The following is a 27,148-nucleotide window of genomic DNA, read 5'->3' as shown; positions in this document are numbered from 1 at the left end:
GCTGCCGGCCAGGTGCAGACAAAGACGAAGACTCAGAGGTGGTGCCTCTAACACACCGGGGATCCCACCTGGACCTTGAAATCCCCCCCAGGCTACAGAAGCCCCCGAGACCCCTGGCTGCTCCCTTTCCTATGGAAGCCTGGGGCAGACGGTGTTGTCACTGCTGTGATTTCACACACCGGAGCCAGCTGTCAGCCACGGTGTGCGACGACAGAGGCCTCAACGTTCCCCCTCTCCCTGGCTGAGCTGGGTGTAGCCATGCGCCCCAGGACCTTCCTGAGGGCCTTCCTCAAGGGCTCACAGCCATGTGCACCGGAGCTGGGCCCCCAACACTCAACTCAGTCTTCTCTCAACTCCACTGGAAGCCATGGGCGACAGCGCATCTTAGACGGGCCCACAGGTCAATGCAGTCCCCAGCCGGGTGGCTCCTGCAGGTGCCTTCAACCCACTCAGGGAGGGCGGTGGGGCCAGGCGCTGTCCTGACCAGATGGCAACAAGCAGACTGCCTGGGAATCAGACTGACCGGGGCCTGGCTGTGGCTGCTCACCAGTGGGGAGCACACCTCACCACTCCCCTAAGCCTCAGCTTCTCCATCCATGCAGTGAGTTGTTTTCAAGCCTAACTGAAGTAACACAGACAGTGGGCTCACGGTAACACCCGCCAACATCAGCCGCCACCACCTTATCCACTGGTCACGCGATGTGGTTTGCCTGTGTCCCCACCCACATCTCATCTTGAATTGTAGCTCCCATGATTCCGACGTGTTGTGGGAGGGACTCAGTGGGAGGGAACTGAATGATGGGGGCGGCTCCCCCAGACTGTTCTTGTGGACGCGAATGGGTCTCATGAGGTCTGATGGTTTGATAAGGGGTTTCCCCTTTTGCTTGACTCTCATTCTGCCTTCTGCCTGCTGCCATGATTGTGAGGCCCCCTCAGCCACACGGAACTGTGAGTCCATCAAAGCTCTGTTTCTTATAAATTACCCAGTCTCAGGTACATCTTTACCAGCAGAGTGAAAATGAACTAATATACCAGGGTCAGGAGTTTTATCTTCCAGTTGTTGGGATATTGGTCACTGCATAAGATACTTCCTTTCCTAGGGTTTAATAATTTGGTGGAGAGAGAACTGGCTTAGAGTTGTGAATCTTAGAGAAGTGAGCAGAGGAAGCCTCTGGGAGAAAGTTGGGCTCATTCTCCCAAGAGGCAGCCAGGCAGCATTGCCACCATCCCCTGGGGACCCCGAGGGCAGAAGCCACACCTCCAGGAGGGGCAGGTGGAGCACGGTCAGGGCAGGAGGCGATTGGCCCACGAGCTGATGGTTTCGCCGGGAATTCTGTGGGCTTGCAGGAGAAAGTTTGCATGTGGGGAGTGCGACCCTTCCCAGGGCTCCTTAGAGCAGCCTCCAGTGCATCCCCTGCCCCCTGCCTTGCCTGTGCAGGGAGCACCCTCTGCACACACCTCTGGCTGCGGGTTGGTAGGGCACCGGGCACCCACATGGTGCTGCCAGGGCTGCGGGGAAGGACGGAGGTCTGTCTGCTGATAAACCACAGCCGCCTGAGGCAGAGCTGGGGAAGTTGGCACAGATGGAGCAGAGCTTAAGGCCACGCATCCCACACTTGGGAGAAACATCCTCATTACTGAAACATCACAGCCCTGCAGTGGACATAACGCCCGAGAGCCCCAGGTCACTGCAGCAAGTTTGTGCAGCCCGGATGGGGGGTCCCCAACTCACCCTGGGACCCCTGCTCCCAGACGCCTCCTGGCCGAGGACAAGCCTGGTCTCTTAGCTTGAAAAGACACCCTAATTGTGGTCACATCTCCTGCTGCAGGCTCAGGGCTCAGGAAACCATGGCACTGGCTTCTCAATGCCCAGAATGTGGCAAAATCTTAAATGGGGCAAGAAATCCAAATGCGGAAAGGGTGTGCTCTCCAGGACCCATCTGAAAAGTTACTTTCGGGCAGGCGGGGCCACTCTTAGATCTTCCTCACCATCTCCCAGACATGCACACAGCAGGTCAGGAAAACCTGCCTTTCCCTGCCTGCAAAATGACGGAACAATCAAACAATCCCAAGTGCAGCAGCAGAATGGAAACAGGGACTCCGCTTAACTTGGAAAGCGGGAAGTAGCGTCGGTACTCAGAGGATTATTTAGGGGAAAAATCTACATAATTCTTGCAGGGCAGGAGGGGGCTGCTGGTGCAGGGTCAGGAAGCGGAACCCACCACGTGGCAGCCCGTGGGAGCCTACCTTGCTCTCGTCCTCCGGGTCGCTGTAGCCACAGGCATCGACGAAATCTGGGAACGTCTCCGACCATCCGTCACTCGTACAGTTTTTGCTTATGTTTCCTGGAAAGTGAAGTTCAGATATTTTATCTGCAAGTCCATGAAAACTGGCCTTAGAAGGGACCTTAGTGTGTGCTGAGCCCGTGCGCTCTGAAAATGCTTCCCATGCCCAGGGCTCAGCTAGGAGACAGGGCTCCACTCAAAAAACCTTCCTTGGCCTCCCAGTCCACGTGACCTGGCCCGCAGGTCACCTCTCGGGGCTGGTGGGGCCTGAGATGAGAGTGAACGCGCTGTGTCGTAAGTCAGAATTACTACAACTGTAAATGTAGTTCTTCTGGGGCAGAACGAAAATTCTTAACAGACTCTTAGGTTCTGCCACCATAAGTGATATTTACAGCCAAGCCTTGGCCGTCCTGGAGCCGGTGCCTGGCCTGCTCTGTTCCTGACAGCACCCCCCCTCCTCCCAGCCAGGCCCTCACCACCGACCATGACCCAGCAGGGCAGGCTCCATCCAGTTCCTGACATCCAGTTCCTCCCTCCTCCCAGCCACGCCCTCACCACCAACGGTGACTGGGTGCTCGGCCTGCCCCAGTTCCTGACAGCACCCTCCCTCCTCCCAGCCAGGCCCTCACCACCGACGATGACTGGGTGCTAGGCCTGCCCCAGTTCCTGACAGCACCCTCCCTCCTCCCAGCCAGGCCCTCACTACCGACCATGAACCTGCAGGGCAGGCTCCATCCAGTTCCTGACATCCAGTTCCTCCCTCCTCCTGGCCAGGCCCTCACCACTGATGGTGACTGGGTGCTCGGCCTGCCCCAGTTCCTGACAGCACCCTCCCTCCTCCCGGCCAGGCCCTCACCACTGACAGTGACTGGGTGCCTGGCCTGCCCCAGTTCCTGACAGCACCTTCCCTCCTCCCAGCCAGGCCCTCACCACCAACCGTGACCCAGTAGGGCAGGCTCCATTTGGCCACTGGTGTTGGAAGAAAGGATGGCGGAATTACAGTTTAATTGTAGGAAATTAAGGCAATTGTGCCCTTACAATCTCATCGTTTGCTCCTAAGGAACTAAAATCGTATGTAAGCTCAGAAATTCAATGTTCCTTGTATTTGTGTGTCCTTAGCAGATGGCCACACAGAACAGTAGGTGATAGAGCTCTCAAAGGTGTCTGAGCTGTAAGAATAAAACCAGGCACTGAACGCCGTGCCAGCCTTGCCCCGAGCATGGCTGCATGGCGTCAGGATCACCCCCACAGCAGAGCCCAGGAAGCCAGACCCCTCCATGCACTCCTGCACCTGGCATGGCCAGAGTGGGGCCCCTGTCTCCCTGCCCGGGGGACTGGAAGGGTCTGGGGCTTTGGATTTAGCAAATATTTTCACTCCCATGACTTTTTAATTTCAAGACAACCTTGCAAGACAGACTTGGTGGGCACTACAGTTCCCATTTTACAGAAGGGAAAACAAGGCTTCGAAGACTCGGTTTCTGAGTGGGGTGCATGCGTTATTCTTGTCATGCAGTGGTGAGAAGCAGAGGGAGGGCTGGCTGGGCCAGGCCCTGGCTCTACTGGGGAGCAGTGGGGTAGGAGACTGGTCTCAGCGAGGCCACAGGGCTGGCCCTGCCCACTGGCACCCCGACACCATCACCAATCAGGGGCTCTGACTACAAGGCCCACGCCTCACACAGGGAGCCCCAGTAAGGTCTGGGGGCCGCTTAGCTGCAGAGACCCCATACACAGTACAGGCAAAACAGAGCCCTAAAAGGGGCGAGACTCCTAGAGACCTGGTCCCACCGCCCCATTGTGCAGACAAGGAGACAGGTCTACAAAGATAAATGATGTGCCCACCACAGACTCAGGAACAGCACTCTTAATAGTTATTATCATAATAGTAGTCATGTGGTAGTGGCTGCTCCGACTCACTGAGCCCTCAGGAACGCCAGGCTCTGTGTCTGCATCAACCCAGTTAATCTTGACAGCCACAGGAGGCGGCTGTCCAATTAATCTCAGAGATGAGACGGCCAAGGCTGAGGAAGAAGTGTCACTTGCCCAAAGTCACACTGGGGAGTGATGGGCCAAGCGCCACACCTGACAGCCTGGCTCTCACCTGAGCAGGGCACCTACAGGCCCCGATCCTGAGTCTGGAAGCCAGGACCTCGGTGGGAGCTGAGGCTGTCACTCATCTTCTGCGAGGTGTGGCCTTTTTTCCTTCCTACAGATCAGTGTTTACCAATCCAAAGAAGATACTTAAATAAAACTCCAAAAACTCAGTCAGTCAGTCATTCTGTGAAGTGCAGATTCCCTCACAGGTTTTTTATCCTTTCTGACTTCTCACTCCTGAGACACACGGGGCAAATGTGGAAGGAGAGGAAATGCCTGAGGTGGCAACCTGCAGAGATCGGGGGGGGGGGCGCAGAGAGAGGCCAGGGAGGTGCAGAGAGAGACCATCCAGGGGCAGAGAGGCCAGGGAGATGCAGAGAGAGGCCAGGGAGATGCAGAGAGGCCAGGGAGATGCAAAGAAAGGCTGTGGGGCACGGGGGCACGCTCTCGCCCACTTGCAAGATGACGAATACTTGAAGGCCTCCCTTAGGGCTTCAGTGCTCTCAGCGACTATTCCAAGCCCCATGAGGCTACATCATCCTCCACTGGGGGATATGCTCATGCCCCTTTAAAGGCCCAGAACCACACCTGGCCCTACACCTGTGCTGGATGGGCGGCTGAGCTGCTGCCCTGGGTCTGGCTACAACAGTGCCATGCAGAATTGGCAGGTGGGCACCAGGAGCAACTGGAAACACAGAAAGTAAGTCAAGGGAGAGAGGCCAGCACACGGCTGTTGGAGCTGCCTCCTGGGCGCTGAGCATGGGGCTTGAACAGGAGCTGTCCACAGAAGGCTGTCCTCCCGGTGATGAGTCCTTATGCCTCTCATCCCGGCTCCTGCTTCCTTTTTCCCCTCTATGCAGACAGCTGGCTCATTGCCTCCTGGAGGGGATGGGACAGGAAATGCCCGAAGCACCTGATCCTCACAGCTTTCCCCAAGCAGCAGCGGTAAAGTCCAGCCCGGGTGGGGAGAGCACCTGCATCCCGGGTCCCACTGCTGCAGGGCAGGGTTAGGACCTGCAGAAGGAGCTGCCCACTGCTTCTGGACACGGCCCAGGGTCCCGCCTGGCACAGAGATGTAGGGTGCCAGTGTGCTGGTCACTGTGACGATGAGCCGGGCACGCGTGATGATGCCCAGAGGCCACCTGCCTAGTGTAGGACAGACAGCCCCCAAACCTCCCACCTGCTGGAAGGATGAGAAATCAAAAGAGAAAACAACGCTTCGTTAGAATGGTGACTTATTTCTGGAACACCTGGGTTTGTGGGCGGAAATGATTCCACGTGTGTTCTGTGACCCAGCTTTCCTTACAGGTCACGGGAGGAGCAGCCATCACATGTGTAGAGCGTTCTGTAGACCACAGAGCACCACGCAGATGTGCGCCTGACTTTCATTTCATTTCAAGACTCTCCAGTTATCCCTGCCGAATTTAGTCTCTGAAGCCTCAGCCCCTGTGGTACGATGCCAGGTGGTTTCACCCCAGTCCTGCTTGGCCCCCAGTCACATCCACATCTCTCTAAGTATTTGCAAAGGATGCCCATTGAATGCCCCAGGGATGAATTCCATGCGGACACTCCATGGGGACCATCCGTCCACAGTCTGTGCATGTCATCGCATAGCTCACGTTTTTCCAATGGGTTGAAAAAGTAGCAGCATATTTCCCCTGCATTTCAGACCATCTAGCTGCAACTACTCAGACTTGGGGAAACACCACAGGTTTCCTCACACTAGCAAGGTGGTGTCATGCTCCCCGCTTGGGAAAAAGGTGGAATAAGCATTTCACCCAAAACCGACTGGGAGTTTTCACACTTCCAGGGGGCGCGGGATGCTTCCGGGCAGGGCCAGAGCCTCACTGGCCTGGGCGCCTGGTGCCCAGATGGCTTCTGTCTGGCAGACGCCGGACTGTGTTTTGGTGTTTGCCAGTGTGCAAACTACCAGGCTGCTGGGTGCTTTCTGGAAGCCTCAGAACCATGCCATCGACTAGGAAAAGCCAGAGTCCATGCCAATTCTCTCCAGCTCTCCAGAAGAATGGATGCAGCCCAAGCTGCTCGGTAGAAATGCTACTGATTGGAGGGAACAGTTCTTAAAGTCCAGGTTCTCTAAAGTGACTTCGGTTCTAACTCAGGAGTGGGTAATGATGCTAACGCAAGTATGGTCCCCACCTTCAGGCTGCTCTGCTGGCAACTCGGGGTGAGAAAGTCAAAATCTTCCTTTCGGAATCTCCTTCTCCTCTGTCCCAATCTCTTTTCCAATAATCTGCTTTCAAACACTACAGCATTATTACTTCCCAAAGTCCTTACCCTTTAACCTCTGTCTAAGGTAAAAGCAAATTCTCCATAGTATTTCAAAGTATTATGCTTTCTGTTTCCAGATGTTTCTTATGTTTTCTATTTTTCTGAACAGATTTCTTCACACTGTGAAAATCTGAATCACTCACAAAAACAAATAAACCCTTCTCTCAGGACTCGGCCAAGAGATATTTGCCGCACACGGAGCATGCCCTGGGTGCCGAGGAGGAGCCTGGAAGCCCAGAGAAACTGCGAATTCCAGGCAGCATCAAGCCAGTGAGGCGGCAGGGAGGTCGGGGGAATGGGTTCGGTAAACTAGGTGCGTCCTGGGGCCTCTGCCCTGAGCATGGAGGCTCTGGGTGCCACACTTGTCACTTCCCAGAAACTTCCAGAGCGTGCTCTCCGGGGTCCACAGGCCGACTCCGCAGGAGGAGGACAGCCTCCTTTATGCCCCCCTTGCCTCCCCTCCCCTCTCATGCATGTTTCCCATGCTTTGGTTCCCATGTGGCTCCTGTCTAACCTGGTTCTTTCCCTGCAGTTGCCCTGCTCTCTGCGGTTTGGCTGAAGGCAGGTGATGCCCTTCTGCACCCTAAGACGGGCACTCACCCCAGTATGCCACAGCTGTTCCCTGACCCCCAGGGTGGGAGGAGATGCCTGAAGGAAAGTGATGTTCCTGCTTCTTGGATGGAAAACATGGACGCTCAGATGCAAACACCCTGGAGGAGCTCAGGAACTCAACCCACGGACAGTACCTGCTTTGCTGTAAAAATTGCTGAAGACTTTTGGGCAGGGCACCGTGACCGTCTCTCCCACGTTGGCAGGCCGCCAGCATGTGATGTTGTCCCAGACGCCACTGCAGGCTGGAAGGAGAGAAACAGAGTGAGGCGGGTGCAAGATGAAAGAAGCGTCACAGATAGAAATGCCATTCATGAGATAACTGCCTCGCAAACTCCTTTTCTGTGAAACATGCTTGCACCAACACAATTATTGAGACTATAGTTAGCTTGTGGGTTCATCTCAATGAGCTTTGGAGGAATAACCATATGGTGGTAGAAAGCATTTGAGTAATTCAGTGTATACCATGTACCTTCTGAATTTTAAGAGAATCATTACTTACTTCTTGTGATCAGCATTTCCCAGTGTGACAAAGTGGGCACCACTGGGTGTTAGTGCAAGGGCCGGTCGGGGAGGGCGACGCCCGGGGAAAGTGTGCTTGTGCTTCTGTGGAATCTGACTTCAATGATTATTTGCAAATTGAAGTATTTGATAATATTTGGTTGATTTTTCACCGTCAAGATGCCTTATTAGCAACAAAATCTTAGGTTACCTGCATGGAGTTATCAAATAATTTGCATAATGCATAGCTTAAACCTTTTTAGACCTCTTATTTGGTCTTAATAGCCACCTGGTGAAGGTAAGATATCAAAATATTGCATTAATTATCTTCCAGATGAAAAGCAGTAAGGTTCAAATCATTTAATGACTTCTCAATGTCACACAACAGTGATGGAATCCATGTTTAAATCCAGTACTTTTTCCTACTTGTCCATGGTATTTACACTATATTTGAGACCTCTAAAATTTTATCTTATACTTAAACCTCAATATCAGAAAAGCAATGTGCTGGCCTCGGTAAAAACTAACAAACAAACAAACAAACAAGCAAACGTCAGTTTTCCTTTCAGCGTATGCCACCCAGACCTGTGCAATAACTGTAGGAACACATCCATGGGGAACACACGGCTTTGGTGTGAACACAGGAGTGTTTTACTTTCAAGAATACAGAAATGTCTCTGAAAAGTTGGCCATGAGCTAAGTTTTGCAGATGAAAATAGTTTCTAAATACTTTCAATAAAAGTGAAAATATATTTATTATAAAATAAAATTACATACCAATACTTGAGTAAGTACATAAATTCATATTACATTAATGTTAACATATTTAAAGAAAATGTTGATTTTCTTTTAAAATGTTCAAAACAAGTGATCAAATACAAATGCATCACTAGAAACTCCAGATGTGCCTCAGGCCCACCAGGTATGAGCGCCCGTGTAAGGCTGCTTAGAGTCTAAGTAGTAGAGTTATTTAAGTGCTAAGTTCATAAACCAAGCACCTCTAACTCTGGTGTGTAGGGCAGGTGGTGGAGAGGTGTCAGGATGGGGTTCCTAGCCAAGAGTGAACAAGGTGGAGAGGAAAATGAAGATGTCTAGGCCTCTAAGTGAAGACTCTGCATGTGATCAGCCAAGTTCTGTCCATCTCCTATAAAACAGCAAGCTCTGGCAGTTTTGTGGCTGGTTATTTTGAAGGTTCAGCTTTTTACCACAAAATGACAAATTTCTGCCTCGATGATAGTAATGGCTGGGTGCAGTGGCTCACGCCTGTAATCCCAGCACGTTGGGAGGCCGAGGTTGGTGGATCATTTGAGGTCAGGAGTGTGAGACCAGCCTGGCCAACATGGTGAAACCCTGTCTCTACTGAAAATACAAAAATTAGCTGGTTGTGGTGGTACATGCCTGTAATCCCAGCTACTGGGGAGGCTAAGGGAGGAGAATTGCTTGAACCCAGTAGGCAGAGGTCGCAGCGAGCCGAGATTGCACCATTGCACTCCAGCTTGGGTGACAAAGCAAAACTCAGTCACACAAAAACAAAGTAATAATTATATGATATTGCTATTTTAAAACAATGGGCTGGGTGCGGTGACTCATGTTTGTAATCTCAACACTTTGGCAGGCTGAGGCAGGATGATCCCTTGAGCCCAAGACTTCAAGACCAGCGTGGGCAACATAGTGAGACCCCATCTCTACAGAAAATATTTAAAAATTCGCTGGAGGTAACAGAGCATGCCTATAGTCCCAGCTACTTGGGAGGCTGAAGTGGGAGGATCACTTGAGCCTGAGAGGTCGAGGTTGCAGTGAGTAAAGATCATGCCACTACACTCCAGCCCAAGTGACAGAGCAAGACCTTGCTTCAATAAATACACAATAAATAAGATAATATATAATAAGATAACTAATACATAATATAAATTATAATGTAATAATTATATATTGTATAATACTAATTGCTGCTTTAAATTGCAACAGAGATACTAAATTCATACCACATCAAACTGTCTTTGCATTACAGTAGGATTTGATTCAAATGTCTAGAGCTTGTCATCTGATCCCTTCAATGTCTAGGTAAAGCCTTTCGTTCATTTGTTCCTTTATTGAACCGCACGTGAGGGAACAGAGCTAGAAGCTGTCAGGATGTGAGGACGTGGACTGGAGGGTGTCAGGACCCCGAGGCTGAGGTAGCAGCCGGAAGTGCAGCCGGAAGTGCAGCGGGAAGCGCAGCCACAGTGTGGGGGCGCACGCGTGGCACAGGCTGCAACCTCCCGGCAACAGCCGCCAGGAGGGAATGTAGGAGTTTCCCCCTCAGCTTCTCAACCTCACGGAAAGGACACCCAAAAATTTGAAAGGGCAGCACCAAGAGATGTCCCTACGGCCTTCCAGACAGAAGCAACTGTGTTAAACAGCCAGGCAGAGCACGGGGAGATGCGAGAGACAGGCCATCGGTGTCCCCCGCACTGGCACGGGCGGAGGACGCTGCAGGGAACCGCGTCCAGGTGGAGTCCCGGGCTCTGAGACTGCAGCCTCCTGGAGGCTGGGCCACGCACCTATCTGGGACCGGCCCGGCCGAGAACCCCGACTGTGAGGAGGAGGCTCATGGGGCCTACCTGGGACTGGACCCGGCCGAGAGCCCCGACTGTGAGGAGGAGGCTCACAGCGCCTACCTGGGACCGGCCCGGCCGAGAGCCCTGACTGTGAGGAGGAGGCTCACAGCGCCTGCCTGGGACTGGCTCTGTCTGTGAGGAGGCGGCTCAAGGGACCTACCTGGGACCGGATCTCGACTGTGAGGAGGAGACTCACGGCACCTTCCTGGAGCCAGATCCCCGCCCGAGGACCCCGACTGTGTGAGCAGGCGGCTTACAGTGCCTGCCTGGGGCCAGACCCCAGCCCGAGGATCCCATCTGGGCAAGGAGGGGGACTCCAGAGGGAGTGGCTCTAGGAGACAAAAATGGAACCCTGAGACCACCTCATGAGTGCAGTGTCTTGAGAGTGTTTTGCTGTTGCTGTTCTGGCCCGAGGTTTGATGCCTAATTATTTACAGGTAGGTGAAAAACCCAGCAACAGAAAAACGAGGAAAAGCATAAAGTTCTGAAGAAAGGAAATGCGGAATATTATGTGGCTCAACTGTGATGGCAATAATGTACACCAGCAATGTGAGGTGAGTCCATCAGGAGGCTGGCGGGATGATAAATTATGCTTGGGTGATGAGAACGGCACAGGAGAGAGAGATCTTTATTCTTGTTAGAAATCTAATGGACACTGACGTAAATTGGGAGGAAGAAAGAAAAGAAACAGGAGCATAAGTATGTTGTTTAGAAATAAAATAAATACCAGAGAAGAGATGAAAGAGATGCTGCCATAGGGCTGAGAACTGGGGATGAGGAGGGGCTGAGGAGGGGCCAGAGACTATTATCTTTATTCAGCCTTGTAGTATCATTTGCCTTTTACAACTTTACAAATGCCCTGTTTGTTGAAAACTAGCATTTAAAGTGTATCATAATATTAAGATACCCATTTTTAAACGTTTACATTTTTAAGAAACATTGTGCTGGCCAAAGCAAAATAGCGCGTGAACAGGCCATCAGTTCAGTGTCGGACATAAGTGATTCAAATTCAGCACAGCGAATTTGGGAGAGGCAGCGAAAATTCGGGAGAGGCAACAAGTCCTTCTGTAGGAGTGTGCGCGGAGTCACAGGATGGCATGGGAGGAGAAGGGGAGGCAGGCAGGGGCCACCCCCGAGAGAAGCACAGCCACGTGGAGACGCCTGTTCGTTTGGAAAGCAGTGGGCAGCCGAGATTTCATGAAACAAAGAATTTGCGATGAAGGTAGTGAGAAACAAACAAAAGTGCTCAGATAAGGCAGTCAGGGAAATGGGACTTGTTAAGCTCTGGTGGCAACCTAGGTTTTCGAGATGGTCATCATAAAATCAAAGGTCGCTCTGAAAAGTGGAAAATGTTTGTATCAATAGACTCTGAAAAGTTACTTGGTGAAATTCAGTGACCATTTCTAACTTATTTAAAGCCCTAAATAAAAGAGTAAAATAATGAGACTCCCTTAACATCACAGAGAATATTTGTTAAAAATAGCAAGCCCTAAGCCAGGCACCATGGTAAGTGCCTGCAGTCCCAGCCACCCAGGAGGCTGAGGCAGGAGGATCACTTGAGCCCAGGAGTTTGAGTTCAGCCTGGGTGACTGAGTGAGGCCCTGTCTCAAAGAAAAGAAAAGAGGAAAGAAAAAAAAAAAAGAAAGAGAGAGGGTGAGAGAAAGAGAAAGGAAGAAGAAGGGAGGGAAGGGGAGGGAAGAAGAAAGAGAAAGAAAGAAAGAGCAAATATTAGACATGTTTAAACACAATTGTACAACTGAGGAGCCAGGTTGGGTACTTGCAATCCATTATTCAACAGTGTGTTGTAAGTTTCAGCTAAAACAGCAGATAAAAGAAAATGAACTAAGAGGTACAAACTGGTAAAAAAGTAGAGAAAAAACCCTAGAACTGTACTTTCTGTATGGCAACCACTAGTCTCACATGGCCATTTAAATGAAAGCTAATTAAAATGAGATGCAGTTAAAGGTTTGGTTCCTCAGTTGCACCCTCCACATTTGAATGTTCCACAGCGGAACATGGCTAGTAGCCATCACACCGGCCTTTCCACTACCATGGGAAATTCTACTCAACAGCACTGTCTAGGGTCAGAGTTAGACAAATGCAACACAAACCCAGCAAACCTGTCTCACAAATCAGGAAGCAAAGAGAGAGAGAAAAGAGCAATGAAACCCTTTGGCTCGCACACCAAGGCAGAAGCTCAGAGGAGCCGCTTCTCTGGGTCATTGGTCTTCAGCTAAAATGTCCCACATAAATAATCCAAAACACTTATGAATCAATATAAATGATAAAGTTGTTTCACTTATCACCCCAATTTTCGTCTTTCAAAACTTGGCAGAGGGGTAGAGAAGGAGCCTCCTCTGATCTCAGCAGCCTCTCACCTGAAGTGATGACCAGGGCCTCGCGGGCAAGCCTGGCTGAAACAGGACTGCAGTCTGTCTGCTTTGGGCATCTCACCTTAATTAAAACACAGCAAAGTGTCACCACTAGTGCTTAGAATGCGTCACCAAAGCCCCTGAGCTCAGGCTTGCTGGCTGGGTCGCCCCTTTGCCTTTTCAGATCGTGCCCCTGACGTGCTGCCTGCAACCTCCAAGGTCAGGGTGCTGGGACTGGAGGAACTCAGGCTGGCAAAGCTGGTGTCCGAACTGCCCCACACCCTATAGCTGCCCTTCTCACCTCCGATTCTGCTGCTGCTTCCAGTCTTTCCTGAGCACACAAGTCAGCTTCCTGGGGCCACGTGCTTCCTTTCATATACCAGCTTAGGCTGCGTTTAGCTAAGTAATCAGGCAGCAGGTGTGAGGCATCAATTCGTTTGTAAACAGCAAGATCTCCCAGGGCTGCTGTGAGCTCCTCCCATCCCATGCACACCAGCTCCACCCACTGGAGATGGGGTCTTGTCCCTACCCTGCTGTGTGGCCCCATGACCTGTGCTGACCACTCGGACTGACAGGCTCTGCTCCCTTCTGGAAGGTGGTCATCATGGAAGGGTCGGAGCCGTTGGTGGGAGCCCCAGTTGGAGAGGCTGCAGGGAGAAGGGAGGCTTAGGCACCTGCTGAATGTAGGGAAGGAACAGCTTGGGTGACGTGGGCAGAACCTTCTGGGCCAACCTCAGAGCCTTGGGAGGAGCCAACTACTAATTTTGAAGCCAAGTTTCAGGAGATTTGTGCCATAGCCACACGTAACCGGGAGCAAATCTTCCTGGGAAGTACACAGCTGGTGGAGTAGAGTCACATGGGCCCTCCAGAGGGCCCCGCAGTGGATTGGCACCAGCATGGTCAGTGCCCGCATGGTCAATGCGTTCAGGGAAGCAAGTGGGCCGAGTGGGCAGTGACCGATGGTCAGTAACAGGGGCCGGTCAGGGGGCTGGAAGCTTTCAGGCCATGAATGACTTCTCGATGTCGACTGGCAGTGGTGGCTTCCTAACTTTTTGCTTGAAAATCAGCTTAGTCTCCTAAAAAAGACATTGTAGACTGAGTGGTTCCGAAAAACTGACCCTGCGACGGTGCAGCCTTCTGACTTTTCTGAGGCTTCACAGCATCTTCAACGAAATACACCGGGTTTGGGAAGGGCTGCTGCAAGAACAGGTTCTTACCAGTATGCTGGGAATTCCTCCAGGTGGAATTCTGAGGGACACAGCAGTAACTCAGTTATGTGACACTTTCCAGTCAAAGGGGAGAGTGCACCCAGTGGGGAGGAACCTACAGGAACCTGCAGTCCTGTCATATCAAAGACGCTGCCTTCTCTGCAGAGACTCCCTAGGAAGTCCTGGCTCTTACAGATGACGTTACAGGTGTTACTTTGAGTTCTGGATTTGGATTTATTTTCTCATTATTTCAATTTCAATGACAGAAACATCAATTAAATTTCAAGGGACTCTCACGACATGCTCCCCCTTATCTAGGAAATGACTTTTACATATATTCCATTTTGTCCTCCCAGCAACTCCCTGAAGAAGGCGAGAGCCCCAGTGTGATTGTCCCCTTTGTATGGCCTGTGAACAGACAGGATAACAGTGAGCACATCACACATGGTGCCGCACCACGCAAAGGCAATGCAGGGCGTCACATTGGAGGTGGGGCTGCACCTGCTGACCTGAGTCATGGACACAGACGGGTGCAACTCCAGTTGTCACCTACACCATGCTTGCCATGCAGCTTATGCTCTCTTTGGACAATGGGCAGCTCTGGGAGGTGGTGCCCTAGATCTTCTCATGGTTCCCCCACACCCTCCTTCCTTCTTCAGTCACCTGCCCCTACCCCACATGCAACTCCACAGAGGGTGGCAGCTGAGGGTGGGTGGCCCAGGAGGCCCGAGTCATGGGAGGCCACCCTACTGCTGTCATCAGTGACCACAAAGTGTCAGCAGGACTGGGAGGAGGGGCATGAGAGCTGAAGACGCTTCATCCCATCAGGAGTGGGGAGCAGTTCTAGGGACCAGCGAGTCAGAAAAGGAAAGCTGAGAAGCGAAGCCTCCTGAGACTGGCCATCGGCTCAGATCACAGCTTGCCTCCAACACATTGAGGAGCAAATAATTCGAATCACATCCTCCATTCAAGAAAGCTTGATTTATGTCTCAAGTGACAACAAATCTTCCTCCAGAATCTGGGCAGAGCAGGAAGTCCCAGCTGGTTCTCACGGGGAGCTCAGAGAGGCCGGGGGCATCACAGTCATCGAATACTCTCCTTGTACGGCAAATAACGGGCTGAAGGATGAGTCTCTCTCTTCCTGCAGGGGGCTGCTGAAGTCCTTGTGACCACTCCTTCCGAAAGTGGGTGTTTAAATACCTTCCCAGCCTCATGTCTGAGTGGCTGAGTTCTCTGCAATCCTCACCGCTTCTGCCCCAAACGGTAACAGTCAGGATTCTTCCTGGAGATAGCCGTGAGGAAAAGGCCCGCAGGAGGAACTCTGATTGCCTGGTTGTGATGGAGTGTGCTGCTGGATACCATTTTCTGTGTCTCAAGGAGCTGCATGTGAAAGCAGTCAGCCTGGTCCATCTCAGGGAATGAGCTTAAAACACGGGTCCCGATGAGCAAGACCAAGGTGGGAGAACAGCATCCACCTCCCCTGCCTCCTGATCCAACCTCTTCTTGTGCAGTGCTTCCAGCTTCAGTGGGTGTTTACGGTGAATGAGATGGAGGGGAAGGAAGAGAGAAATGGAAACGTAGCTGTCATTCAATGGCAGGCGTGAGCCGGGCTCCACTGGCCCCTCTCTTCCAGCCCAGACAGAGATGCATGATCAGGTCCAAGTTCTTTCATTATAGAAAGTGACTTTTCTTCTTACCTTAAGAGAAACCAGAAAAACAGTCCTTCTTGTACTGTGGTGATTCTTTGTATAAAATCTGCTGTGACCAGAACAACATGGTATTTTGGTCTGGGGTGGTTCAGTCCAGACTCATATTAAACATCCCTGAATGGGAAAACAATTTTGTGTTTTTCTCACTGTATTTGTCATTCTCCTCAGCTGTCTCTTAAATAAGGAGCAGCCTTCTACCAGGGAGAAGAGCAGGCAAGGATGCCTGGTGCGGAGGGTCGTCCAGGAGGCAGCAAAGCAAGGCTGGACGGTCCCCCGTGGAGTGCTCACCAAGGAGGGACTGCCCACCGCACCTGGACCCCTCCCAGGCCACGAAGGCGGGGATAGAGGGGGCCACCGCGAAGTCTCATCACACCAGCCTGCCCTGGGCCACCAGGATTCTTTTACAGGAAACAGCCTAGAACTTTTCATATCTAAGGTGACAATACACATGCCTCACTTAAATATATCTTTAAGATTCCAAGCATTTTTCCAGATGTAAATTTTCAAATTAGGAAGGTAATCTCTGCCCGCTGGGAACATGTTCCAACACAACACAGCACAGGCAGAAGAGTGAAGGCCTCACGTCGGCGCCACTGAGTAGTAACAGGCTAGTGTGCAGCCTGGGCGGCAGGTGCAGCTGTGCAGGCTCCGTCTCTGCGTCCCACTGCAGCCATTTAGGACGGGTAAGAGTCTGGGCCTTGTCACTTGTCACCTCCGTGAGCAGGTGCCTCTGTCCCTAGTATTTCTGGCTACTCTTTGAAAATTCATTTTCTAACCATCCTAGTTTACGGTATGATTTGGTTTCCTTATTTAATACACTTAGCTCCAAACTTAAAACATTTAAGCTTAGATTTAAACAGGGGCCATCCAGCCCTACTTTGCTGCCTCCTAGCTGACCCTCTGCACCAGGCATCCTTGCCTGCTTTTTAAGTTTGGACTTAAACATTAAAGTTTGGAGCTAAACATACTAAATAAGCTTTGGGGCAGAAACCTGCATGGGAAGAGGGGAGGCCTCTCCTTCCTACGCCCAGGGTGTGAGGGGCTGGAGGGGAGGGTGGGAGACTGCCCCTGACCTGCTCCAGAGGCCTGGGTGGTCACCTCCCTCCCTCCCTCCCTCCAGGCTGCTGTTCTGATTCCTCCTTCCTTGTCCTGCTGGGCAGACTCTGACACAGCCCCAGGCCAGCTCCTTCTGAACGAGGCATCTCCCAGGGCTCCATTTACCTAGGAGAGGTTTTCCTTCCAGTCCTCTCTCTCCACAGGGGACGGGGGAGAGGCACGGCATTCCGAGGGCAGAGGTAACTATCAGGACACCACTTCTGAGTCCAGCAACGTCAGGGACTTGCTTGGGAAAAGGACCTCCCTGCTTAGGGTCATAATGAATCTGAGACCCCAGGAGTTCATTCTGACACACTGTTACACATGCTTAGGTACACGTGCATGGGATACGCAGAAGTTATGTATGATTTCTTTTTACAAAAATATGATATTATACATGTGGAAATCTTCCTTGCTTTCCCACTTAATATATCATGCATATTTTTCATGTTATTCATGTAGAATGCCATCATTTTTAATGGCTGTATAACATTCCACAGTACAACCATAACACAGTTAAATGCCCCATTTGTAATCCTCAATATCCACAATGTTTATGATACAAACAAATGGCAATGAAATAATTGTCTGATAGGAAATCTAGTTATTCAGTATTTAATAAGGGCCAAAAATGCTTGAAGTTTTATCCTGTCCTTTTAAAAGGAATTATGGTTCTTTCCCAGTCAATGAAGAAAAGCCCTTCTTTACTGCAAATGCTCATTAATGATGTGTAGAGAATTATTAGAATTGGAGAAGTCAACATGGTTTAACCTCCAAAGACAACTGATTGGATATGAATCATTGACAGATATGGAAGCCAAGACGTGACAAGTTGTTGAACCAGAGCTTAGACCACTGTGCTGGCAATTTCACAGGTGATCCTCCAGCCCCCCTTTGACTCCCTATGAAGGGAAAGAGATGCTTTTATGCGTGGAGTTCTGGAGGTCACTTCCTAACCAGGTGACAAAGAGCATAATAGGAGGTCAAGGGGCACGACGGATGGCAGGATCGTGAGGTCAAGGGGCATGACGGGCAGCAGGACTGCACACTCGGAGATGCACCGGCAGGCTCACAGTGTCCCCAGACGTCTTCCTCCCGAAAGCCTTGGACCTGAATCTAATCAAGCCTTTAGCATCAAATTCTAGTTCCAAGGAACCACAGGGAACAGAGGAAGAATTCAACACCAAAAGGAAATGCTGAGGCAGAATGTGAGCTGGTTAGGGGACAGACCTGCCTGTTAAAACGCCTCCATTGTCAGGAGCCTCGGGCATGGTTTCCCAAAATATGCCCTCTAGAGTCTGTAAACACAGTGGGACCAAATGCAGCAAAATGTTGCCGAATCCAGGCCATGGAATGTGAGTATTCCACATACTCTTCTAACACCACGATTATATAAACTTTCAAACATTCAGAACGGAGCCAGCATTACTGTTGGAAAAATGCTCGTTAAGGTGAGAACGAAGACCAGGGTTCCTTTACCTGCAGAGTCCTGTCTGGCTCTGGAAAAGCAGGAGCTCACGGAATCCTGAGCCCTCGAGTGAGCAAGGCACCTGGGGGGCTGTGATGGGAAGCTGCTGGCTCATCCAGCAGAGCTAGCCAGCCCCTCCCATGGGGACCCCGAGGTCATGCACCAAAGGCTACAAAAACAGAACTGAGGTGGTGCCTGGCTGGTGGCAGAGATGAGGCTCCAGGGGCAAGTGTGCTCCCACCGGCATCTCTCTTTGGGGTCTGGAAGTCATCTCCTGAACCACTGCTCTCTTGCTTCTGCGGAGCTCACCTGCTCTCCCGGGAAGAGACTGAACTGGATAAAAATAGGCCCGGCAACAAAGGAGAGTGAATGCTGTCACCTCACTTTCTGCCATTGGGTGGGTCCGGAGGGTGCTGGCTGTGTTTCTGAGTCCATGAAACTATTGTGAAAGCACAGGTCACGTAAAGGTGCAGGGCACACCTGTGAGCCTTTGTGCCTTCTCTGGAATGACAGCTGCTGAGCAAGGAGGTTTCCATCTGAGCTCTAAAATGCAGATGTAATGGAGTTTCTAGAAAAAACAATTATCTTCATTTTGGCCATCAAAGTCATTGATCCTCTACACCTATTATCAGTTTAAAGGACTAACAGCTTGATGGAATGATTCACCAGTTGAGGTGGGAAAATCTTTTTTTTAACTTTTATTTTAGGTTCTGGGGTACATGTCCAGATTTGTTATACAGGTAAACTCGTGTCATGGGAGTTTGTTGTACAGACTGTTTCATTGTCATTTAATACCATTACTGGTATTAAACCCAGTATTCAGTAGTTATCTTTTCTGCTCCTCTCCCTCCAACTGGGGGAAGACCCCAGTGTTGACCGGGCACGGTGGCTCACACCTGTAATCCCAGTACTTTGGGAGGCCAAGGTGGGCAGATCACAAGGTCAAGAGATTGAGACCATCCTGGCTAACATGGTGAAACCCTGTCTGTCTCTACTAAAAATACAAAAATTAGCTGGGTGTGGTGGCGTGCACTTGTGGTCCCAGCTACTCAGGAGGCTGAGGCAGGAGAACCGCTTGAACACGGGAGGCAGAAGTTGCAGTGAGCCAAGGTCGCACCACTGCACTCCAGCCTGGCGACAGAGCAAGACTCTGTAAAAAAGAAAAAAAAAAAAAAAAGAAGAAGAAGAAGAAGAAGAAGAAGAAGAAGAAGAAGAAGACCCCAGTGTCTGTTTCCTTCTTTGTGTTCATGAGTTCTCATCATTTAGCTCCCACTTATAAGTAATAATGTGTAGTATTTGGTTTTCTGTTCCTGCGTTAGTTTGCTAAGCAAAATGGCCTCTAGCTCCATCTATGTTCCTACAAAAGACATGACCTGGTTCTTTTTTATGGCTGCATAGTATTCCATGGTGTATATGTACCACACTTTCTTTGTCCAGTCTGTTACCGATCAGCGTTAAGATTGATTTCATGTCTTTGCTATTGTGAATGGAGCTGCAGTGAACATTCATGTGTATGTGTCTTTATGGTAGAATGATTTATATTCCTCTTCATATATACCCTGTAATGGGATTGCTGGGTCAAATGGTAGTTCTGTTTTTACGTCTTTGAGGAATTGCCAGTCTTCCACAATGGTTGAACTAATTTACACTCCCTCCAACAGTGTATATGTATTCCTTTTTCTCTGCAATCTTGCCAGCATCTGTTATTTTTTTACTTTTTAGCAATAGCCATTCTGACTGGTGTGAGATGGTATCTCATTATGGTATGGATTTGCATTTCTCTAATGATCAGTGATGTTGACCTTTTTCCCATATGCTTGTTGGTTGCATGTATGTTTTCTTTTGAAAAATGTCTGTTCATGTCCTTTGCCCACTCTTTAATGAGTTGTTTTTCTCTTGTAAATTTGTTTGAGTTTCTTATAGATGCTGGATATTAGACCTTTGTCGGGTGCATAGTTGCAAATGTTCTCTCCCATTCTGGAGGTTGTCTGTTTACTCTGTTGATAGTTTCTTTTGCTGTGCAGAAGCTCTTTAGTTTAATTAGACTCCATTTGTCAATTTTTGCTTTTGTTGCAATTGCTTTTGGTGTCTTTGTTATGAAATCTTTTTCCATTCCTGTGTTCAGGATGCTATTGCCTAGGTTGTCTTCCAGGTCTTTTATAGTTTGGGGTTTTACATTTAAGTCTTTAACCATCTTGAGTTGATTTTTGTATATGGTGTAAGGAATGAGTCCAGCTTCAGTCTTCTACATATGACTAGCCAGTTATCCCAGCACCATTTATTGAATAGGAAGTCTTTTCCCTATTGCTTATTTTTGTCAGGCTTGTTGAAGATCAGATGGTAATAGGTGTGCAGCCTTATTTCTGGGTTCTCTACTCTGTTCCATTGGTTTATGTGCCTGTTTTTCTACCACTACCATGCTGTTTTGGTTATGGTAGCCCTGTAGTATAGTTTCAGATAGGGTAATGTGATGCCTCCAGCTTTCTTCTTTTTGCTTAGGATTGCCTTAGCTATGTGGGCTCTTTTTTGGTTCCATATGAATTTTAAAATAGTTTTTTTCTAGTTCTGTGAAGAATGCCGTTAGTAGTTTGATAGGAATAGCACTGAATCTATAAATTGCTTTGGGCAGTATGGCCATTTTAATGATATTGATTCTTTCTATCCATGAGCAGGGAAGGTTTTTCCATTTGTTTGTATCATCTCTGATTTATTTGAGCAATGTTTTATAATTCTCACTGTAGAGATCTTTCACCTCCCTGGTTAGCTGTATTTCTAAGTATTTTATTCTTTTTGTGGCAATTGTGAATGGGACTGCCTTCCTGATTTGGCTCTTAGCTTGGCTGTTGTTGGTGTATAGAAATGCTAGTGATTTCTGTTCATGGATTTTGTATCCTAAAACTTTGCTGAAGTGGTTTATCAGCTGAAGGAGCTTTTGGGCTGAGACTATAGGGTTTTCTAGAAGTAGAATCATGTCGTCTGCAAACGGGGATAGGTTGACTTCCTCTCTTCCTATTTGGATGCACTTTATTTTTTTCTCTTGCCTGACTGCCCTGGCTAGGACTTCCAATAGCATGTTGAATAGGAGTGATGAGAGAGGGCATCTGAAAATCATTTTTTAAAAAATGCTTTGTCCTCTGTGAACCATGGCCATTTGCTCTGACCTGAATCATCCCAGACCAGACAAACTGACCCCTACTTGCTGATCTTGCAAAGCCAATTGGCATCCATGCCTACGGGGAGGACACAGTCTTTTCCTGCAGTGTAAGATGTTCTTGGCCAGTCCGCAGGGTCCCTGAGTGAGGAGGACACGTGGAACTGTGGTTCTTTCCTCACTTTAGACTGGACCAGTGGGTGCCCAGGACTGGAAAGGCCACAGAGCTGGTCCAAGGCAGCCTGACCCTCTGGTTACTCTCAGAGTCTCGGAAATCAGCCCCTCCTGCAGCAGCTGTCCACCTCAGTTCACCACCAAATTATCTAGTATATTCTAGGGCCAGAATCTGGCTACGTGTGATTTCTATCCCCAGCTCTAGTTCTGCTTTCTGGAGCCTTCAAGGGGCCACTGCAGTTATGATTGGCAGCAGTTTAGCATGATTTCTATCCCTGCCTTACTTTGACTTTCTGCTTAGAGACCCTTCAAAATAACACCATTCCTGGACACCTGGTGTCAGCCTGGGCACTCAGGCTCATCATTTCCCAGCCACCCAGCTGACCATGCAGAGCAAAGGCCCCACGGTGTCCATCTTCAGAGCTCAGGGGCTCATAGTTGAGAGGTGGACGTTTCCTCGGAGCCACTGCCAGCATCCCTGCCCACCTCTTCAGGGAGCAGTCGTACAGAGACCCTCAGTGTTCTAGTAGCTCCATTCCAGGACCTTCTTGTCTTAGTGTTTACGGTTAAACAAAGCTCCAGAGTGAAGCTGATGAAACAATGCAGGAAGCTGGATGCGACACCACCCAGGTCCAGATTTCACAAACCTGTGGAACGTGAACTTGAGGGCTCTCGTAAACAAACCTTCCCTGCATCTGGAGATTCTGAAACGGTGGCCCACACTGCCAGACTCCTGAAATCTCCCTGTCAGTGAATGCTGCCTGTGCAGGTGGCCAATTACAAAATATCTTGTTACTCTCAGTCCTACAGGATCTCAGTTATTCTAACACAAACAGTGATTATACAAATCTACCAAATGAAGGCTTCTGTCTTTCTTTTTGTTCTGAGGATGCATGTTTACATCATTTGTTCTTAAAATATTTGCAAGTGATATGAGGGCTACATCTATGCATTCGCTAAGCTGGGTATGATGCCAAATGCCATTTTAGAAATGCTGCAATTAAGAACGATGACAATAATTGCTTTTGGCAGAAATAGAGAGGGAAGAGCCTTTGGAGGGAAATACCCAAAGCAATTACCTGTCAAAACTAATAAAAGGGGCATGCCCTGGAATGCACGGAGCACAGAAATGAGAATGTACTCTTCTCAGGAGACAATTGGCAGAGGTATGAGATGGCCACACGCTGGGAAGGGCATTAGCTGCAGCCGAGAACTGAGGGACTAACTGCAGAGATAATCTGAGAAGGGGCTCTGGGCACGACAGTAACCCTACCGTCCACAGAGGCAGAAACCAGGCAATACACCGTCCAACCAGCAGGCTGCTCTTGATGATCCAGCACGGTTTTCAGGTAAGTTTCTTCTACTTGGTAGTAACGAGCATTCATTTCTCCAGCAAACGTTTACTGAACATCTGCTGCACTGCCATGCACTGTACTATGGGCGGGATCACCTGCCACTGTGCAGGGCTCCCTGACCAGGGCTTTTCTTGCCAGAAAGGATGGTAAAGCTTAACCCTGCAAACACAGCCTTGATGTGGAAATTTGCTCCTAACATCCCCCTGGCTGGCAAGAGTCGGCTTCTGGTCCCTGAGAGAAACAGCTAAGACAGGAGGAGACAATGCCCCACAGCACAGCGTGGCCTCCAAATGTGTTTAGAATGCTGCAGAGGACATTTTACAGCAAGCCGGGTTTTTTTCAGACGACTCAGATACGCTGACATTCTGTCTAATTAGTGCGCGGCACACATCCCACCCTCAACAGCCTGATGGTGAACTACAGACTGTGTCGGGAAACGCCATCTCCTGGGACACCGCCCTTAGGTGGCACCTGGTAATTGGATCACAGCAGAATTCTGAATTTCAGAAACAGCGGTTTGATTCTGGGTTGGGGTTCAGGTGGATTCCACAGGCGGGGGCCACATTCTGGTACCTGAACAAACATTAAACCCACGACTCCAAATCCAGAAATAACCAAAACTATTAAATGAACAAGAAGATTTTTCAAAGTAACGTATATAGGTCCAGACAGAACCTATGCATTTTTAAGAATGTGCTGAATCCAATACAACCCAAACATCCAAGTATGCTCCAAATGGAGCCTGAGTCAGTCCAATCCATGTGGTTGGGATCCCTGCTCAGCCATCTCTGCCTAAAGAGAAAGAATCATTGCAAATGCCTCAGAGGTGGGAGTCTCTCCCACACCTGCAGGGTCCTTGGGGCCCTCAGCTTCACACTGACAGCGGCACTGAGTAAACGCATGTGGGCATCAGGAAAACGGATGTGTGTGCTAATTCGTCTGCAAAATGCCTGAACTCTTCCCCTTCCAGATGTTTGCTGTTATTACCTTCATGGACAGCCAGTGTTTCCTTCCATGTCAAATATTCTCAAACCCTTCCCCCGAACTCCTGCCATGGCTCGGGATGCTGCTGGGGCCACAGGGGCTTAGGGCTGGGACCACATGAGACCTGCCTTAGGGTGAACATTCAAGGCCTCAAAGCATGGGGAGTCCTGCTGTGCTATTCCAAGGACAATCTTCCATAGATTTATGACCAGGACTTGCGTCTCCTCCCGGGTCATCCGAGAACACACATCCACAGCGCCAGGACAAATCGCCCACCTCCGCCTTGCAGCAAGGCCTGACCATGGGTCTCAGCATTGGGACTTGTGTCTCTTCCCGGGTCATCCCAGAACACACATCCACAGTGCCAGGACAAACCGCCCGCCCCCACCTTGCAACAGGGCCTGACCATGGGTCTCAGCAGGAATGGAGCCAGGTGAGGACACCTGGTACTGGTCTCTCCTTCAGGCTCCTGCTGCCTCTGCCCCCGCGGGACCTGACGGGGATGAGGGGACACCATCCCAGCTTAGTCAGGGCCAGCAGCTGTGCCCAGGGGCCACAGAACAGCCGGCCGTGGTGTGGGACAGCTGCTGGGCCCTGGGACGTCTGCCTCATCCACACCCTGGGACCCAGCTCTCATGACCTCACAGTCCCATCCTCTCCCAACCCCTGACCACCCTGGAGCAGTTCTGAGCCTGCAGTGGTCTCCTCATGCCCCCAGGCACCTGTTGGCACCAGAACCCACCTTCTGTCCCCCAGATGACTGAGGTCCTAACAACTGTGCAAAAACCTCTGCGCACCCCTGGCCACTCCCCTCCTGCCTCGGGCCTCCCACCTGCGTGCTGGGACCCCTTCACCCTCTCTCCAGCAGCCTTGGCAGTCCCCACCAGAGGCACTTTCCTCGCCTCTGACCCCCCTTCTTTACTCTCCCTGAAATTTCAGGAGGAGATCCCCTGCCGTCCTGCAGCCTGGGTCCTGCCCTGAGGCCTGGCTCTGGCTCCACTGATCCTTGGAGGTGGCTCCTGGAGCTGCCCTTCCCATACTTACCACAAGGGCATCTCCGTCTCCCACCTGGAGGAACTCGATCAATGAGCTTCCTCACTTCCAGGAATGCCCTAATTCCTTCCAGAAATGACTGCTCCATGGACCTTCCTGAAACACAGCTCACACGCAAACCCCACTTCTCAGGAGCCTTCAGTGCTCTCAGCTCTGCAGGTTGGGCACGCTGACCACTCTTCTCCCTCAACCGCTCCCTCCTTCCCTCCCTGCAGCTGAGCTCAGGCCTGACACAGGCTTCTTCCACCTGCTGCACACCAAAGCCCACCACCCTTCAAGCTCCAGGGCAAAGCCAGTCCGAGCCCTGGTGTAAATGCACCCCCTCCCTCCTGTGAGCTCCCACAGCACATTTTGGTGCCAGGAGACAGTGGTCTTGGGGGCGATGGCATGTCCGTCTGCAGCTGTAAGAAGAACCCCTGTCACCACCCACCTGGGGGGGACAGGGCCAGGTAACCAGCTTCACACTCCGTCCCCTCAAACTGGCCTCTGTCCTCCCCTCTTGAAACTACCTTCACAAAAATAATAACAGTGAGAAAATGATGGCAGTGAAAGAGTCCTGATTTAACCACCCCCTATCTTGCCTTTAGATGCCCTCAATTATTCCTGGGCTTAGGTCAAGCTAACTTCAGGAGACTTTTAGGTTATGGTTTAAGTGATAAGAGCCCTTCCCCAAAACTCAACCATCTTTGTAAGGCTAATGAGAGACCACCGGGCTAGGGGGAGGACAGCAGCCTGAATTCCGCTAAGGCACAGATATAAATGATTGCCAGTCGTTATTCTGGAAGTCACAAGATATGCAACCTCCCCAATTACCCCTGCAGATGACTTCGCTATTGTGGAACGTAAGATTGGCCTTTTGAGATGTCTTTTCAGGGTTTCTGCATGTCTGACACCATGGCTCCACCTGAACTGGCCAACCACTCCTGTAGCCTCACCCAGAAGTGATTCAGCCCACGGAGGACCATTTCCCACGCCCCTATGATGGCACCCCAGCCAATCAGCAGCAAGCACCATTGCCTAGTGCCCCCATCCCCAAACTACCTTTGAAAAACCCTAGTCTCTGAGCCTTTGATGAGGTTGATTTGAGTAACAACTTGGTCTCCCACATGGCGTGGCCAGCATCACATCAATTAAATTCTTTCTTTACTGCAATGCTGTGTATTGATTGATCTTGCTTGTGCAGTGGGCAGGAAGAACCCAGCGGGTGGTTACATTCTGCACTGGCAAGGAAAGAGCTACAGGTAAGTTACAGATCCTTTAAAAAGCTCTGTTAATAATCTCCTGGGAGGGCAGGAAGGTTGCCTTGAAATTAACTGTCAATTCTGAGCCACAGAAGCATGACCAATGGCAGGATACTTAAGCGGCTGCAGACATCTCAGCATGCTCTGGATGTGGCATCCAAGGCCCAGCATGGCAGTCTCCTCTTCCAGACAGAACACGCTGCCTCCGCCCAGTTCATCTACATGCAGAAACGGAGAGAATGGGGTGGTCTGTGCCAGGGGTGTGATAGGGGAGACTCTAGCCAGTGGAACGAGGAGGGGTCATCAAATCTTAGAAAGAAGAACATGGGGCCCTGCCCTCAAACTTCAGAGAATCGACATAGACCAGAGAAGAGAAAATGCTGATTTCACACAGTGGATGGTGAATAAATGGAAAACCTTATCTCCAGTGTAAAGGCAAACACAAAACTCTCAGGACCCTCAAACTCTTTATGCCAAAGGGAAAGTTGAGGATGGAGGCCAAGTTCATTTCACACTGATCGTGCCAATTACAAGCTTGTCTTCCCAGGTTCAGAATGACAAGATGAGATCAGCCATTTCCTCCACCTACCCAAGATACCTGCAAAACTGATGCTTCCTTTACCCCCTTTCTTTCTTCAAAAGTTCATCTGGTCTGATGTAAAATGCAGATTTACCAGGTACTAACTAAAGTCTCAGCGTGTGGCCATTTGCCTTACTACCTCCTCGCCCCTCTCCCCACAGGACTTTGCCCTTTAAGGACAAGTATAAACGCTAACCCTCCTGAAGACCTCTTCAGAAAAGATAGAGGTGTGTCTGTGACTCATGTTTTTTCTGGATGTGCTGTAAGACTGGCTTAATAAACCTCTTGAAACCTTCATTGAAATCCATGCCTCAGTCACTGATTTTGGTTATCACCAGAGGTGGCTTAAGCTTCCCAAAGTCAAAATGGAGACAACACCTGAA

General features: G+C 50.2%; 1 protein-coding gene across 6 annotated transcripts in view; it reads right to left on the bottom strand.

The window, feature by feature from the left end:
- The window catches only part of LOC105474988 (vasoactive intestinal peptide receptor 2), a 109,410-nt gene that overhangs the window by 69,655 nt on the left and 12,607 nt on the right, over positions 1-27,148 (bottom strand). For 3 of the 6 annotated variants that reach the window (XM_071094161.1, XM_011729947.2, XM_071094162.1), the window contains exons 3-4: positions 7,412-7,519; positions 2,248-2,345 (exon numbers count right to left, since the gene is read on the bottom strand). In XM_071094161.1, the coding sequence (XP_070950262.1) occupies positions 2,248-2,345; positions 7,412-7,519 (206 nt within the window). Of the gene's footprint in view, positions 1-2,247; positions 2,346-7,411; positions 7,520-12,753; positions 12,830-13,048; positions 15,653-27,148 lie in introns of those variants that run through there. The other 3 variants (XM_071094160.1, XM_011729945.2, XM_011729951.3) reach the window with 2 other exon arrangements.

This window comes from Macaca nemestrina, chromosome 4 (assembly GCF_043159975.1).
Source record: "Macaca nemestrina isolate mMacNem1 chromosome 4, mMacNem.hap1, whole genome shotgun sequence".
NCBI lineage: Eukaryota > Metazoa > Chordata > Mammalia > Primates > Cercopithecidae > Macaca > Macaca nemestrina.
Note: the sequence above shows the minus strand (reverse complement) of the source record. Positions and strands in the feature narration are given on the sequence as shown.